This window comes from Sphaerodactylus townsendi, linkage group LG03 (genome assembly GCF_021028975.2).
Source record: "Sphaerodactylus townsendi isolate TG3544 linkage group LG03, MPM_Stown_v2.3, whole genome shotgun sequence".
NCBI classification, from domain to species: Eukaryota; Metazoa; Chordata; class Lepidosauria; order Squamata; family Sphaerodactylidae; genus Sphaerodactylus; species Sphaerodactylus townsendi.
The window spans coordinates 28503838-28520826 of NC_059427.1; the positions used below are offsets into that span (position 1 = coordinate 28503838).

Genomic DNA, 16989 nt, shown 5'->3' on the forward strand with positions numbered 1-16989 from the left:
AAAGGTAGAAGAAGAAGAAGAAGAAGAAGAAGAAGAAGAAGAAGAAGAAGAAGAAGAAGCCCCCTACTGCTCTTTATTGCCCCTCGTCTTCGGGGCTGTTACATCAGGGTCCCCTCATATTGAGGGGCCTACCGTCCCCCCCCTCTTTTGGGGGTAGGTTTTAAATTTGAGGTTGGACGCCTGTTTTTATGGATTAATTTGCTGTCGCTGGTTTTAAGTTATTTTATTGTTGACATGAGATGGAGCCTATGTATTTATATTGTATGTGTGATTTGCTCCTGCTTGTCTCTGAACTTTTGCTGTTCACCGCCCGGAGCCCTTCGGGGATCGGGCGGTATAGAAGACGAAACAATAAATAAATAAATAAATAAATAAATAAATAAATAAATAAATAAATAAATAAATAAATAAATAAATAAGAGTTTGGATTTATATCCCCCCTTTCTCTCCTGCAGGAGACTCAAAGGGGCTTACAATCTCCTTGCCCTTCCCCCCTCACAACAAACACCCTGTGAGGTGGGTGGGGCTGAGAGAGCTCCGAGAAGCTGTGACTAGCCCAAGGTCACCCAGCTGGCATGTGTGGGAGTGTACAGGCTAATCTGAATTCCCCAGATAAGCCTCCACAGCTCAGGCGGCAGAGCTGGGAATCAAACCCGGTTCCTCCAGATTAGACACACGAGCTCTTAACCTCCTATGCCACTGCTATCTAGAGATATACGGGTCTTAACTGAAGGCGCTGCATCAAGAAGGGGATGCCGGCAATGTATGCAAGCAGTTTCAAGGCTCTAGATAATAAACAATGCATTACAAATGTTTTCTACAAAGTTTAGGGTGTAATTTTTTTTCCTAATCAGAGAAGCCAAGCATCATTTCTCTGGACCTAGTCCAAATTTGTACGATGGGCTCCACAAATGCATGATCATGTCATATGTAAATGAATTCACACACACACATATATAAAACCCCTCAGCTGGAAAGCTTTGCACCGATAAAACCAAATGCTATAGCGCCATCACCGCCACACATCAGTTCCCCTTGAGCAGTGGTTCTCAACCTTCCTAATGCCGCGACCCTTTAATACAAGTTCCTCATGTTGTGGTGACCCCCAACCCTAACATTTATCCGTTTTACAGATGGAGAACACTGATGCAGAGAGTCTTAGGCGACCCCTGAGAAAGGGTCATTTGACCCCCAAAGGGTCGTTCGACCCCCAAACCTGCTGGATCCCACCTCTGGAGATATCCCTGTTCCTCCTTTGAACAAGCTGCCTACAAGCAACTGGTCCCTTGGAAGCCTTCTTCCCTTGCAGTGTTTCCACCTCTCTCCCCGATGAACCACCTTTTTATCAGTGACACTGGGGAGGGGGAAACTTAGCTGCTTTCAGACTCAGCTGGGCTGCTGCTGACTTGAACTGGATGAACTGTTCAAAGTTGTCTGGGTAAAACCTGCTGAACAGTCAGCCAATGAACAAAGAGTCTCCTGTTTTCCTACCTAAGGCGCTCAGGCCATATCAAGCTTAAGATATGATGATCTGACATTTTTTGTTCTTGTGTTAGTTTGCTCTTCCTTTTCATACGTGAATGTTTATAAGCTCTTTTTCCGCCCCCCCTCTCAAAATTCACAGCAAGGCATTTTTAGAGCAAGTTCAGTGATTTCCTTCTCAAATTTACATATTCATTTCCAGGAGACCAAGATTATTTTTGTTTCATGAATAGATCAATTCTCCCTCCTTTCAGTCTCTTTCATCACTGTCCTTTTCAAAGTCAAAAAAAATTAGAGAAATATCCCACAGTTCAAAAGAACACAGTGGCCACGGCTGTTCTGATTAATAACTCCGTTGCCCAGCCAAGGAGAGATTCAAGGATAGAATTAGGCAAATGAACAGACCAGAAGGTTAACATCAAAGAGATTTCTAATTCTGGACACACTCCATCAGAACTGCAATGACAAATCCATGCGCAGGGTATGCCTATTTTGCAGCTTGTTCTATTTTCCTTCAACCTTTTCTATTTTCCTTCAACTATTTTCCCTCAATCTCTAGCATTTGAACTCATATCATGCAAGTAAAGCCAAACCCAAGTACCAAGAAACATGGGAAATACTGATGCAAAGAGCAGATTCACAGTATACTAGGGTTGCCAGATATTCCCTGACCACCAGTGGGAAATGTGGGGTAGGATTGACAGATCCAGGTTAAGAAACTCCTGGAGATTTTGAGATTGAGCCTGGAAAGGACACTTATCTTTGTAGTCTGGAGGAGAACCAGAGGTGGGATCCAGCAGGTTCTCACCAGTTCCCAAGAGTGGGTTACTAATTATTTGTGTGTGCCGAGAGGGGGTTACTAATTGGGTCTGCTTTTCCATTAGAAATTCCATTAGGTCCAAAAATCATAAAGTCCTGTTGCTTCCTATGTGGCTGGTTAGCGAAGGTAGAAAATGGGAGATAATTCTCCCTGTTGGGCTGTTTTAAAAACATGTTTTAGAAATATGGTAAAGTTCCTTGTTTAAGGAAAGTATCCTTCTTTTGATTTCTAGAAACAAAATTAAGTATTTGAAAGTATTAAGTATTTGACAGGCAGTCAATTAGAGGAGAAGTAGTTGTTTCTGTTGGCAGTAGACGATGGGACTTGCTATAATGAGTTTAAATTATGGACAGAAAGATACCAGCTGGAAATTAGGAACTTTTTTTTACAGTAAGAGTTTTTTACAGTAACAGAGAAATTATTAATGCTCCGCCCCCAGAATGCTCAGCCATGCCCCCGTCGTGCCCTGCCCAGCCCCATTGGCGCTACGCCACTGTTTGAATCCCACCACCATGGGAACCTGTTACTAAAATTTTTGGATCCCACCACAGAGGAGAACTGTTATTTCAGGGGATCCCCAGGTCTCATCTGGGGTCTTGCATCCCTACAGTATTCTCACTAGATGTTGCACAGAGGAAGCAACTAGAAGAGAACAGTGTCAGAGTCTGTGTGTTCTTGAACTTGGCACCAGCTCCTGAATTGTCTCTCATGGAATACAACCTGGCCACATTTACTGTGTTGCTTGCAGCAGGCACTCAAATATGCCCTGCATTTTGCTGAATTAAAAAAACCCTACTCTATAGAATATAAGATTTCAAGGTTCTGACATAATACAGGGATCACACTCTTTTATGTAGTAAGTAGTGGTGTTGTCAAATGGGGACTGCACTTGTATAGGAGGGGCACTCCTGTGGCAAGCTCGTTTACCAGTACGTTACCACATTAATATATACTTATATGTATATTAATATATATACACATGTATACAAACTATCACACAAAATCCCTATTGGTGGAGGCTGGACCAATCATTGTTAAATATGGTAGACAGATTTTCCTTCCATGTCCAATGCAACATTTTACATATTTCCTCATATGACAGAATAGCAGTCAGGGGAGAGTCAGTGCTTAAGAGCAGTGGGCTCTAATCTGGAAAACAGTCTTTGATTCCCCACTCCTCCACATGAACTGTCATGCCCCCACAGAGCCTTTGGTTATTTCCCCTTTAAGATTTAGTTTCCCCATAGTCAGTTTGGTTTTGCCTTATTGTTACGTCTTCCTTGGGAGGGTGTTTTAGTTAGGCCCTGCTCCTTTAAGACTTTTCCCAGTAGGCAATTTCCTCTCCTTACCCAGCATCCCCTGTTGTTAGCCAGTCAGTCAGTCTCAAAGAGGTGTCAAGGGAAGCGGGGGTCTGTTAATATTCGCGATGTTCATGAGTCCATATGGTGATCCAAAGAGGAGTCCATATGTCCCTGTGATGGTCTAAAGCATAGGTGTTGAACTCGTGGCCCTCCAGATGTTATGGACTACAGTTCCCATCATCCCCTGCCAGCATCTTGCTGGCAGGGGATAATGGGAACTGTAGTCCATAACATCTGGAGGGTCGCGAGTTTGACACCTGTGGTCTAAAGAGTGCAAGCCAAGTCTATCAGCATCCAGAGTAAAGACCAAAACCAACAGAGCCGTGAGGAAGCAAGAGACAGTGTTCCAACTGAAAGAAGCCAGAAAAGGACACAGTCTACAGCTCCTATCATCAGCAGACCCCGCCCCCCCTTAGTCAGAGCCAGGGAGGAGTTGGGGGCTTGTCTTTCTTTATAAATAAAGCCATTATTAAGAACTGTTAAGACTGGCTTGTGTCTCGACCTTTCTATCCCAGCCGAGAACAGGGCACCTCCAATAGAGTTACTTGGGGGGGGGGGGGTCAGAACATGAACTGTGGACACTTATCTGGTGGACTGGATTTGTTTTTCCACTCCTCCACATGAAGCCTGCTGGGGTGACCTTGGGCTAGTCCCAGTTCTCTCAGAACTCCCTAAGCCCTACCTACCTCACAAGGTATCTGTTGTGGGGGAGAGGACGGGAATGTGTTTGTAAGCCACTTTGATACTCATTATGGTTGAGAAAAGCGGGGTATAAAAACCAACATTATTTCTTCTTCCTCTTCCTCTTCCTCTTCTTCCTCTTCCTCCTCCTCCTCCTCTTCTTCTTCTTCTTCTTCTTCTTCTTCTTCTTCTTCTTCTTCTTCTTCTTCTTCTTCTTCTTCTTCTTCTTCTTCTTCTTCTTCTTCTTCTTCTTCTTCTTCTTCTTCTTCTTCTTCTTCTTCTTCTTCTTCAGTAAACTTGAACCTAGCCCATGGTTGTCCTAATGTCCTGATTTGCTTCCAGTCAACCATGGTCCTTCATTTGTAACTAATTGTACCATTTAATGGAATCATCGAGATTTGAGGTACTTCCTATGTGCACTCTAGGATTGCCAGCTCTGAGTTGGGAAACACCTGGTGCTTTCTCTCTTAGGTATGTTGCCTCTAGTGCAGGGGTAGGGAACCTGCGGCTCTCCAGATGTTCAGGAACTACAATTCCCATCAGCCCCTGCCAGCATGGCCAATTGGCCATGCTGACAGGGGCTGATGGGAATTGTAGTTCCTGAACATCTGGAGAGCCGCAGGTTCCCTACCCCTGCTCTAGTGTTATTAATCCAGTTTGCTGTGACATGATATTATGATTTTTTAAAAAAGATCCTGCTCTTTTATTATTATACTGATGTTTATTGCTGCGTTTGTTCTAATGATTATAATTCTTAGCTGCTTCAAGAACTCCCTGAGTTGGTAGTATAAATATTAATCACAAAGCTATTTTTCTTTCCTCTTCCAACTTCCTCCTGAAAACCACTGAGAGCTTTTCTGAACCACTCTCCATGTTTCTCCACTTCTGTCCGACTTTCCCTGGCCTCATCATCAGTACTCATTTGTTACCCGCTGTCTTCCATTGTGCCTAGTTTATAGTTTAACATAGACTGTAAAAACCCTCTGATCAGCGAATTTTGCCATCATGTTTCTGGAGATTGCTACTCTTGCTATATAAAAGTAGTTTGTCTTTTATTTATTTCATTTGATTCATATATAGACCCAGCCTTTCTCTTAATGGGGAGCTAAAGCAGCTAACATCATTCTCCTCTCCTCCATTTTATCCTCACAACAATCCTGTCAGGTAGTTTAGGCTGAGAGATTGTGACTGACCTAAGGTCTCCCAGTGAACTTTCATGGCTCATGTAGGGATTCAAACCTGGGTCTCCCAGATACTAGTCCAACATGATACTAGTCCAACATGATGCTGCCACAGGAGGTGGTGATGGCCACTAACCTGGATAGCTTTAAAAGGGGCTTGGACAGATTTATGGAGGAGAAGTCGATTTATGGCTACCAATCTTGATCCTCTTTGATCTGAGATTGCAAATGCCTTAGCAGGCCAGGTGCTCAGGAGCAGCAGCAGCAGAAGGCCATTGCTTTCACATCCTGCATGTGAGCTCCCAAAGGCACCTGGTGGGCCACTGCGAGTAGCAGAGAGCTGGACTAGATGGACTCTGGTCTGATCCAACTGGCTTGTTCTTATGTTCTTACGTTCTTATGATTGGTCTCCCTGGGTCTCCTAGATACTAGTCCAACACCATATCAGCAGAAGTAATACCCTTAGACACCTTCCTCTGACAAATAGTACTGGAGAATATATTTTTATTCTTAGCTGGTTTAGTCAGCCAGAGAAAAGGGAACCTATAGAGCACAAATCAGGTGCGGTCAAAGTTAGAGCTCTGAAGCACAGCTGATGAGATAGCACATCAAGTCCTCCATATCCCCCCCACCAGAATGCAAGTCAAGCGAAACTTGTGTGGAAAGTGCCAATGAATAGTAAGCATGGAGCCGTTTCCTCAGTATTCACCTGCAAACTTTCACAAGAACAAAACCAGTCAAATGCAGCCCTAAATAAAACAATTCCCATAGCAACTATAATGTAGCACATATATTTCTGAGCTGGAGACAAAGCAACTCAAGGCTTTAACCACAGAATGCCATAAAACCAGGCACGATACGATTCAGTAGAGTATAGGGAACAAATCTCCACACAACTGGGCAGCTGAAGATGCCACCTCTTATTTTGTCACTTGTCATTATAGCAATATTATGACCAATTCAAAAACTTGTTTCCTTCAACCACAGTGGGTCTTACCTGACAAGCATTGTATAGAAGCTGGTGCTCAAATTTCTTGATTCCCAAGATGTTCTGGAACATCTCGTACAGCTGTTCTTTGCTCAGAATCAGCTCCGAAGCCGCACTTGCTGTCATTCTGGCCTGTGCTTTGCGCGGATCCTCTTCGCCACGATATATTGCGTCAAATTTTGCCATCCAGGAACTCAGAACAGTCTCTTTGCTGAGGCCGTCAATCTCAGGGAGGCTACGGACCCTCTTTTCAATGTGCTTCTTGAAGACTTCCCGGGAGTCATTCGCTGAGAATCCCCCACTCTGCACCATTCTGGCAACACGATCGCTCTTCAGAAACACCTGCAAGCAAAAAAGAACAAACACTTGACCCCAGTTGCTTTATGTATGTATGTATGTATGTATGTATGTATGTATGTATGTATGTATGTATGTATGTATGTATGTATGTATGTATGTATGTATGTATGTATGTATGTATGTATGTATGTATGTATGTATTTACTTACTTACTTACTTACTTACTTACTTATTTATTAGATTTATAAGCCGCCTCACCCCCAAAGGGCTCGAGGCAGCTCACAAAATGGCTGTTCTTTTAAGACAGCAAATCAACATCATTACAAGAATACAACTTAATTCATTAAAACTTAAAAACTTAAAAACTTACACAGCAGTTACAAAGTTAAATACAGGTTAAAACAACAGAGGTTGTTAAAGCCAGGCGCCCGATCTAAAGGCCAGCGGAGGGAGGGGGTAGGTAGGACCCAAGATGGAAATCAGGGCCCAACCAAAGTGGAAAGCAGGCAGCCTGAGTAAGCCCTGGTTGCTTCCATAAAGGGCAAGATGGTGAGCTTATTCCTGTCTGAAACATCTGTTGGGTTCTTTTACTTTCTCATACACTGCTGCCAAGGGATGCAAAGTTTCTCCCACCATGACCCACTGCCCCAACATGGTCATAGCTATATTCTCTGCAGTGGAATCATATAATATCTGTAATGCATGAAACAGAACTTATTTTATTCCAGCTAGGAACTTGGAAGCCTTGTGAATAACCTTCACAAAACGCTGTGACATTTTAAGCCAGTTGTAGATTTTTGATCGAAGTCACAGCAATTAGACCCAGGTGCTTGCTGATCTGCACTGTATCTCTCAGGGCCACTTTAGATATGACAAATGTCATAAAATGAAAGGGAAAAGCATACAAACAAGGTGGGCATATGCATTTTTTTAAAGGGTGTGGGTTTTTTGGGGGGAGGTTACCCTTCTTTTCTTATAGACACTCACAGCACCTTACCACCTTACCGTAGGTAGTGGTAATGATGCAAAAAAGGATTTCTGATGGAAATGATAACTTGGAACATTTATTTATTAAAACATCTAAATCCCATATTTTCCCTGAAAGGCCTAAGACTGATGGCACCAAAATTCCATTAAACAAATAGAAATGTCTACAATATCAACTGGAGTTACCCTGAGTTATATCTTTTAGACTAAGGCAGTGATGGCGAACCTTTTTGAGACCGAGTGCCCAAATTGCAACCCAAACACCACTTATTTATTGCAAAGTGCCAACCCGGCAATTTAACCTGAATGCTGAGGTTTTAGTTTAGAAAAAAACGGTTGGCTCCCTCTTCCTCCATCCCACCCGCTCGAGCAGGGGCCAGCCTGCTCTAGCCTCTAGCAAGTCCCTTGCGCACCACTCTGTGCCTCTCTAGCATCTCTGCCTCCTCTGCAGCAGCCAACCGGAGTACAGGCACCAGGCCTGCCAGCCGAATCCTCCCTGCTCCTCGTAGGCACACACGTCATGCTCAGTGGCCCAGGCCAGCCTAGATATGTGTGTGTGTGTGTGTGTGGGGGGGTGATTTTCCACCCCCCTACATGACAAACTCTGCGTGCGCGTGCCTACAGAGAGGGCTCTGAGTACCACCTCTGGCACCCATGCCATAGGTTCGCTATCACTGGACTAAGGGATAGCGTGTGATCTTGAACCAGATGAAAGGGTTCTAGATCAAATCAAGCTTGAAGGATCCCTAGAAGCTAAAGTGACTAAACTGAGACTATCATAGATTGGTCGCATCGTTAGAAGACAAGACTCACAGGAGAAGACAAAAAGTTGGAAGTGGTCGGAAAAGATGAAGACTCAATATGAGATGGATTAACAACCTTCAGTTTATAATAAGGTGACTAGATGGTCACCTTTGTGAACCGGGATGGGCAGTAGGCGGGCGGCAGCCTTTCAAAAATCGGGACACTTGAAAAAACCCACGGGACAAATTGTTTTAAGGCGGGACTGCCCCGCCAAAAGCGGGGCGTCTGGTCAGCCTAGTTTACAAGCCCTGAGCAAGGCTGTAAATGATAACATGTTCTGGGGGGCGTTAATTCACTGAGCTGCCAAATGTCCAAAGCAAACTGACGCCACACAAACCTGCAAACATGAGAGTTAGGTTTTTAAAATATACACTACAAAACAGCTTCTGTGCAATTTCACTGAAAGGAATGGAATGCCACGTACACTGATGAAATTGTCTGTGAGAGGGAGAAAGAATTGCCCAAATGGCAATAATTTAAGGCCTTTGAAATCAGCCCGACAAAACGAAGACTCTGGCTGGCAGTCAGAAAGGTCTTTTGCTACCTACAAATGACCATATGAAGTGAGATTTGAATCTTCACATCTCTCAAAGTAATGGTCAAGCGCACAGCCTCAACAGCTTGGCCACTGGCAATCTTTTCATTTTAATGCCCAGTTATAATTTGTTTGCACTGTACCTTCCCATTCACTGTCCTCTCAAATCCATGTTTTTAATTCCTCCAAAAGTACTAGTTGGGAATGAATGTCTGTTAATTTTTTTTTATAGCTTAGAAGAATGTCATTGTACTCTTCTAGAACATCAACCCTTAAATAAATCCCCTAAAAACAAATTGCTTCTGTGCTGAAAAACACAGTTTTTATTTTAAAAATTTGGCTGGCAATTGGATTTTTCTGCAACATAAAAAAACAAAACAAAATAAAAAAAGAAGCTCCTTTTTCTACCATGAGAGCTACGATCATTGTCCCCAATTTCTCCTTTCTAGCCAGAAGGCGACTTAACAGTCGACCCTAAGTCATAATGGAAAGAACTAGCTTCTGAGGAAGTCTACATGTTCCTTCGGAAAAGTCACTGTGGCCTTAACTGAATTATAAAACCATAAAGATTGGAAGGGTGACAGAATGTTAGCTCAGAATTGGCCACAGTTCAGATTTCTGTTACTGGATACTATCTAGTGTGAAAAAGTCAATCTGCGTTTCACAGTATTCTGAGGGGCTCTTTTTATCTCCCCGTGCAGGCATACAGAATATAATGTAGAGGTCAGGCATCTGTGATGAAAGGCAGTTGGTGCTATGGCAGCCGTCCTTTTTTCAACAGTGACTTCTTTCCTGCAGAGATGTGAAAGAGAAATACCCACCCACAAGCTAGTATCTTTCATATAGGGAATAAGATATGGCACATCTCCATATCTGAAGATTCCTTTTTGCAGCAGTGGTGTGGTAAGGAAGCACAAAGGTGTGTGATGGGAGGGGGGGAGGTGAGGCACATTTGCAGGTGTCTGGGGAGAGTTCAATTGCAGTCGCAGTTGCAATGGCATTTGAATGTGCATGCATTTACAATTGCATCTGCAAGTGCATTAGCATGCGTTGCAAATGTATTGCTTGTGTGGCAGAAACCACACCCCACAAAATCGCTCCACACTGTGTCACAGAGAGAAACACCTTCTTGCCATGACATGCCTCTGAAGATGCTAGCCATAGATGCAGGTGAAATGTTAAGATCAAAAATTACCAGACCATGGCCACACAGCCTGGAAAACCTACAGCATCCAGCTTTCAACAATACAAGTCTGAAGAACACTTTTCAAAGAGTAAGCCCCGCTGAACAGACCTGAGTAGTATTTCCAGTATACCTGCTTAGGACTACCGTAGTTTTCTGAGATCCCTTTAGATCTCTTTCTGACTATTAGGACATACGGGTCAGAGATTGTTAACAATCAGACAATTTAGAATTCAGGGGGCAAGAACCAACTTGATCCACATGGACACCCTTGATTCTCCCTTTTAGAATGGAGATGCTTCCCCGTGATTGTTCTCTCGTGCAAAACACACAAGCCTGAAGTAGCAATGCTTGCATGGCAAAGGGGAGGAAAGAGATTGTGCTTCACTGCCTCCGTGTAAAAAAGCATCAGGCCATCACTGACCTATGGGTTGACATCGCATCATGACGTCAACTAAGCAGACTATGTTTACAGGGTGGTTTGCTATTGCCTACTCCAGTCATCTACACTTTACCCCCAGCCAGCTGGGTACTCATTTTACCAACCTCAGAAGGATGGAAGGCTGAGTCAGCCTTAAGCTGGCTACCTGAAAGTGACTTCTGTTAGGATTGAACTCAGGCTGTGAGCAGAGCTCTTAACTGTAGTAGTGCAGCTTACCAGTCTGTGCTATGGTGACTATTGACAGTACTGACACTATTGACTATTGACAATGAACAAGGAAATGACCTGGCTATCTGTTTTCATGGATGGATGGATGGATGGATGGATGGATGGATGGATGGATGGATGGATGGATGGATGGATGGATGGATGGATGGATGGATGGATGGATGGATGGATGGATGGATGGATGGATGGATGGATGCATGGATAGCTTGTTGGACTGGGGCAGAGCTTAGACTACAGTGCTGTAGTTTACACTCTGTGCTGCAGAGTTCCTCAGGCAATAGATAAAGCGGGGGCTTTGAGCAGAGTCACTGTTTTGCCTGAGGTAGGGAACATGGACATGTTCATGGACTACGATTCCCATCAGCCCCTGCCAATTGGCCATGCTGGCAGAGGCTGATGGGAATTGTAGTCCATGAACATCTGGGGCACCAGAGTTGGACACCCATGCTCCAATCATTTCATGGGACTTCCCAGGCTTTGAGCAGAACTGAGCCACCTGAGAGGGCTCTGCCTGCTGGGCAGCCCCTTAACTGTGCGACACCAATATAGTGGCTGCACCGCCATGCACCTGCACAGCTTACAGGGAACATTGCAATGCAGTGTATGTTGCCGCAGCAGGAATGGGAAAGATCAGGTTCTATCTCACAGTTTGCTTTTCTGATGCAGAGAGCTTTACAACTGAGAGATACCTTCTGCTTTAGATCAACAAATCTGGAACAAGGTAAATCCACAGGGGAACAACAGGAGGAAGTTAACCGAAATGCCAGTGATTATATTATTTCCACTGAAATGAAGAAATCAAAAGGGGTCAAGTCTGAAATGGAGTCCCAGCAGAAGTTAGAGGAACCCTGGAAGGTGAGGTATAGCACACAAAGGCATGGGAAACACTTTCTTGTTTTGTTATTCAACAGAACAGGTAGAACCCCTGGCAGCCTGGCAAGCTTTGGGCATTGTTTTATTAATGACATTGAGAATGACATGAATGCGAGACACAGGAAGGGAGCTGGGCAGGCAGTGGGATGTATCTGCAAAGGCTCAATAATTAAAGAGCTCAACATAACCTGCAAATATGGCAGATTTTTTGCACTGCACCGAGCGTTTCAGGCCTGGAAAGGCACTAAAAGCTTGAGACTCTCAGTTGTACATTGCATAGCCTTCCATAAAAATCGGAGATTGCAAGAATATAAAAGGAAGGAAGGATGAGATTTCCAGCTTTGCGAATTAGGGATGTGCACTGTTTTTTCAGTATATGTCAGGTTTGGGTTTAACGGACCTGGAAATGTTTGGAAAAGCCAAACACCTTCAAATCAACAAAATCAACATCTGTCAGTTTCAAAAGGCAGTGCTGCTGAGATCCATACCCATACTATGCCAATACATTACAGCCATGGTGGAGAACCTTTGGCACTCCAGATGTTATGGACTACAATTCCCATCAGCCCCTGTCAATTGGCCATGCTGGCAGGGGCTGATGGGAATTGTAGTCCATAACATCTGGAGTGCCAAAGGTTCGCCACCACTGCATTACAGCATCCTAGGCCTCTAGGTGGGGCTCGAATTGTAATTTAATGTAATGAAAGGCCAACTAGCAGCTAAAGAACCCGTAGCTGTGATATTAATCAAAATTAGTACTAGTTGAGAAGGTTCTAAGTTGGTTTATTTTAAATTGTACTGTAAACGTCTTGGTCAAAGACCGTAAATAAATAAGAGAGAGAAATAATTATAATTACAATCCCAGGTCTACTGTGTCACTACTTTAGGAGCATAAATGATACAAAAATGTACATGAAGTTGCTCCCTTTGAAGAGGATCCAGTGCCAAACATTGAGTGTATGAAAGGGCCTTCTGGGAAAATAAAGCTGCACACGTGGCACATGCTATGGGGAGGATCCAGGGGCATAACGAGGCAAACTGGAGCCCTGGGCAAAACCTGAGTTGGATGGTTTAGGGGGTCCAAAGTTATGGACCCTCAAAAGGGGTGCCCCATCCCCCATTCTTTGCTAAGGAGATGGGGCTACCCTTTTGAGGGTCCATAACTTTGGACCCCCTGAACTAAACTGCACCAAACTTGGGGGGTGCCATCATGACAGTCTCCAGATACCCTGAAAGTTTGGTGTTGATACGTCCAAAAATGCACCCCCTGCAGGAACATCCCAGAAATTTGCTCAAGAATCTTTGTTCTGCATTGAGTTTTCTGCATTGCTGTCAATGGGGGTTGCAGGTTGGGGGGGGCACATTTCTGAAGGCACAGTCTCAAAACTTTCATGGTCTCATCAGGAGACTGCCCTAATGATACCGCCCCAGGTTTGGTGCAGTTTGGTTCCGGGGGGCCAAAGTTATGGACCCTCAAAACTGTAACCCCATCTCCTATTAGCTCCCATTGGAAGTCCAATGGGAGCTAATTGGAAGTCCTTTTGGGAGTCCATAACTTTGGACTCCCTGAACCAAACCTCACCAAACTTGGGGGGGGGGGTATCATAAGGACAGTCTCCCGATAATACACTGAAACGTTGGTGCTGCTAGCCTAAAATTGCGCCCTCTGCAGGCCAAAAATGGAAAATTACTAAAAATACCCCAAAACGAACCCTGCATTTTGATGTCCCCCACAAGGTGGTGCCCTGGGCAGATGGATGGATGGCGCAATGGGCAATGGGCATTAAGCCCCTGGGAGGATCACAGACAGAGCAAATAGGTGTCTCCATCTAAAAAGGAATCTCAGGCAATAGGAAATGGCTCTGCCCAAGACTTCCAGGAATGGGTTAGATGGATCCATGGTTTACAGTTTATATTGATAAATGGCATCATCAAAGCAGCTATTCACTACTTTTGGCTTTTTCATATTGCCAAAAATTTGCTATTTTTCATTCGGTGTTTGTGTTAAGTGCCATCAAACACTTCCAATGGAAGGCACTTCCCTAAAACGTAAATGACCTCGCAAAAATCTGATCGTTAACAACTTTGCTCAGGTCTTACAAATGGAAGGCTGTGGCTTCCTTGATTGAGTCAATCCATCTCCTGTTGGGTCTTCCTCTTTTCCTGCTGCCTTCAACTTTTCCTAGCATTATTGTCTTTTCCAATCAATCTCGTCTTCTCATAACAGGACCAAAGTATTTTTTCCTTTTAAGCAAATATAAATTTTACTAATTAGTTGGCTACCTGTCATGTAAAGGGCATGGGTGCCTTGGCACAAAATATTCAAAGGAGTGTTAATTCGTACAGGTGTCACCCAAAAGCAATTTTTTTTACTCTTGAGTGCTGAGCCCAGCTAATGCATAAAGACATCAAGTGAGCTATCTGACAACTTGTAAACATTTATGGGTATTGTGATATTCAGTCCCACAATTTAATTAGTACGCAGAACACTTCTTTTCTAAACACAATTAACTGCCAAAATATTGATTCTTTTAACAAAGATGTTATAGATTAGGAAAATAACATTTCCTAATTGAAATGAGAAATACGGCACAAAATAATTAAATGGCAGAGGATTGCTGCATGCATTCTTCCCCAGTTCCATATCGGTCTTTTTTTATTACATTTCAACTAATCACTTCAAAAAAAACCCCAAGCCCCTGATCCAACATAAACTTACCAAGAGGAAACATCAGTTAACCTTGCTGTGCATCCTACAGAGGCATAGTGAGGGAAAATGGAGCCCAGTGCAAAATCTGAGTTTTGCAGGGGGGGGTCCCCCCACCAATGGGCGGCCACATCATACACATGCCATAATCCTCTAACTGTTCTCTGCAGTGGTTTCACTGAATTTCATTATTTCAAAGAAAATGTCATCATGTCTTGAGCCTTTAGGTGACAACAATTCTGGCTTCCTGTTGAGAGCATTGTGCTCCAAAATAAGAAAAATTAGCTACTGCAATAGTTACAGGGTGGTCTAGTCAATGGGGCTGGAAAGGTGCCCTTGGGATTGTACCAGAGGTGGGATCCAACCAGTTCTCACCACTTCTCTAGAAGTGGTTACTAATTTTTTCTGAGTGCTGAGAAGGGATTACTAAAGCAACCTCCCTGCCCAATAGGGACTGGAGGTGCGTGTGTGCGGCGGCGCCACTGTTTGAATCCCACCACCATCGGAACCTGTTATTAAAATTTTTGGATCCCACCACAGGATTGTACTATTGGTCACTAAGGAATCATCAGTTTCATAAGCTGGACCCTGACTTCTTCAGCCTTCGCTCTCCTTCAGTGAAGCTGCATGCTCAGGAGAGCCATCCTGGCTACTTCCTGGTATTCTTCCTTTTCATAAAAATATGTTGTTTATGGTGGTGGTGATGATGGGAGGAGACTTTTTTTTTTTTAACCAAGATTCATGCTTCAGCTTGTTTGGAATGATAGTTTCATTTTCACAAATTGTGTTGTTATCCGATTTATTAGTTGCAAGTTGCTTTATAAGTTATATAGACCCTTTTATAAACAAACCACAGTAGTAACAATACTTTTCTATATTTTAAAAAAAATTGATATAATTTAATACTTCATCCTTTCTGGCCAAGCCAGGGAGGAAAGGAATTAAATGTTCGTGCTATCACATAACAAATGAATTGCGGCGACTCCTATAGGGCTTTCAAAGCAAGAGACATTCAGAGGTGACTCCCCATTGCCTGCCTCCACATCACAACCGTGGTATTCCTTGGAGGTCTCCTAGGCTGAATTCCCACTGAAAATTTAATCTAGATACAACCAAGTTTCAAAAGGATCGGCACCTTTTCATCCAGGTTCCAACATCCTCACTGCAGCATGTTTCTAGTGAAAACATCTAGCCTGCCTGCCCCTTGGGGGGGTGGGTGTCTGCTGTCAAGCATGCAATTGTTAAGAGGCCAAAAATTTCAGAGTATCTTTAGGAGCCCCTCCTGATGATACCACCCAGGTTTGGTGAAGTTTGGTTCATGGGGGCCAAAGTTATGGACCCTCAAATGTGTAGCCCCCATCTCCTATTAGCTCCCATTGGAGTGTTTTCCCCCCAAAAAGGTGCATATACAAGCAGGTCCAGGAAAATCCCGTGATAAGGGGGGAGGGGAATGCCAGAAACGGGACTGTTCTGTGTTCTGCAGTTCGGCTGTGAGGAGATCTCGAGGGAATCTGGATATTTCGGGTGACTATCCCAGGATTAATTGCCAGTGAAGATATCACCCTATTCCAGGGGTAGGGAACCTGCGGCTCTCCAGATGTTCAGGAACTACAATTCCCATCAGCCAATTGGCCATGCTGGTAGGGGCTGATGGGAATTGTAGTTCCTGAACATCTGGAGAGCCGCAGGTTCCCTACCCCTGCCCTATTCAAATACTAACCAGTGTCAACCCTGCTTAGCTTCTGACAAGATCAGGCTAGCAAAGCTATAGCATTTATCTGGTGCCATGTTCAATGTTTTTACTTACATTACTTCAGTAACCTGTAATGTAGACCTGTATTATTATTTCCTGTGCTACATTTATGTAGTTGTATATTGGGAACAGAGCCCCAGTTTGGTGACCATAAGTGCTGTGGCACTTTCTGGTGCTCACCAACTGTTCTTAGAAAATGGGCACAGGTAGTTCGAGTTTTTGCTCACCAGGGCTGATTGCGCCCTCTGCAGGCCAAAAATGGAAAATTACTAAAAATACCCCAAAACGAACCCTGCATTTTGATGTCCAGATCCAAAACAGTGTTTTTAAAGATAAGCTGTTTGTATGCAAGAACATATTTGTAAACAGCACATGCGTTTAAAAGGCATCCTTTTGAATAGAGCCTCTGCCTGAAATGTTGAAAAGTTATCATTTAACTTCTGCATAAATTCACTCCTTTCAATTTTGTGACTGGCTCCGCCTCCTCTGGTTGCAGCAACAGCAAGAAGAGTTATACCCTTCTAAGTTAATGGGATTTGGGTAAGAATGTTAGTAATATATATATTTTAATGTGCTGCTTTTGAAGATAAATGAGTCAAAATGTTTCAAACAAAATATTAGTTTTTCCAGTTAACGGATAGATGGATTTCAAAATAAAAACAAC

At 43.6% G+C, this 16989-nt stretch overlaps 1 protein-coding gene across 34 annotated transcripts in view; it reads right to left on the reverse strand.

Moving 5' to 3' along the window:
• CADPS (calcium dependent secretion activator) overlaps window positions 1–16989 on the reverse strand; it is a 492336-nt gene that overhangs the window by 374667 nt on the left and 100680 nt on the right. For all 34 annotated transcript variants that reach the window (XM_048488307.1, XM_048488321.1, XM_048488334.1 and 31 more), the window contains one exon: window positions 6523–6855. In XM_048488307.1, coding sequence (XP_048344264.1) covers window positions 6523–6855 — 333 coding nt within the window. The remainder of the gene's footprint in view (window positions 1–6522; window positions 6856–16989) is intronic.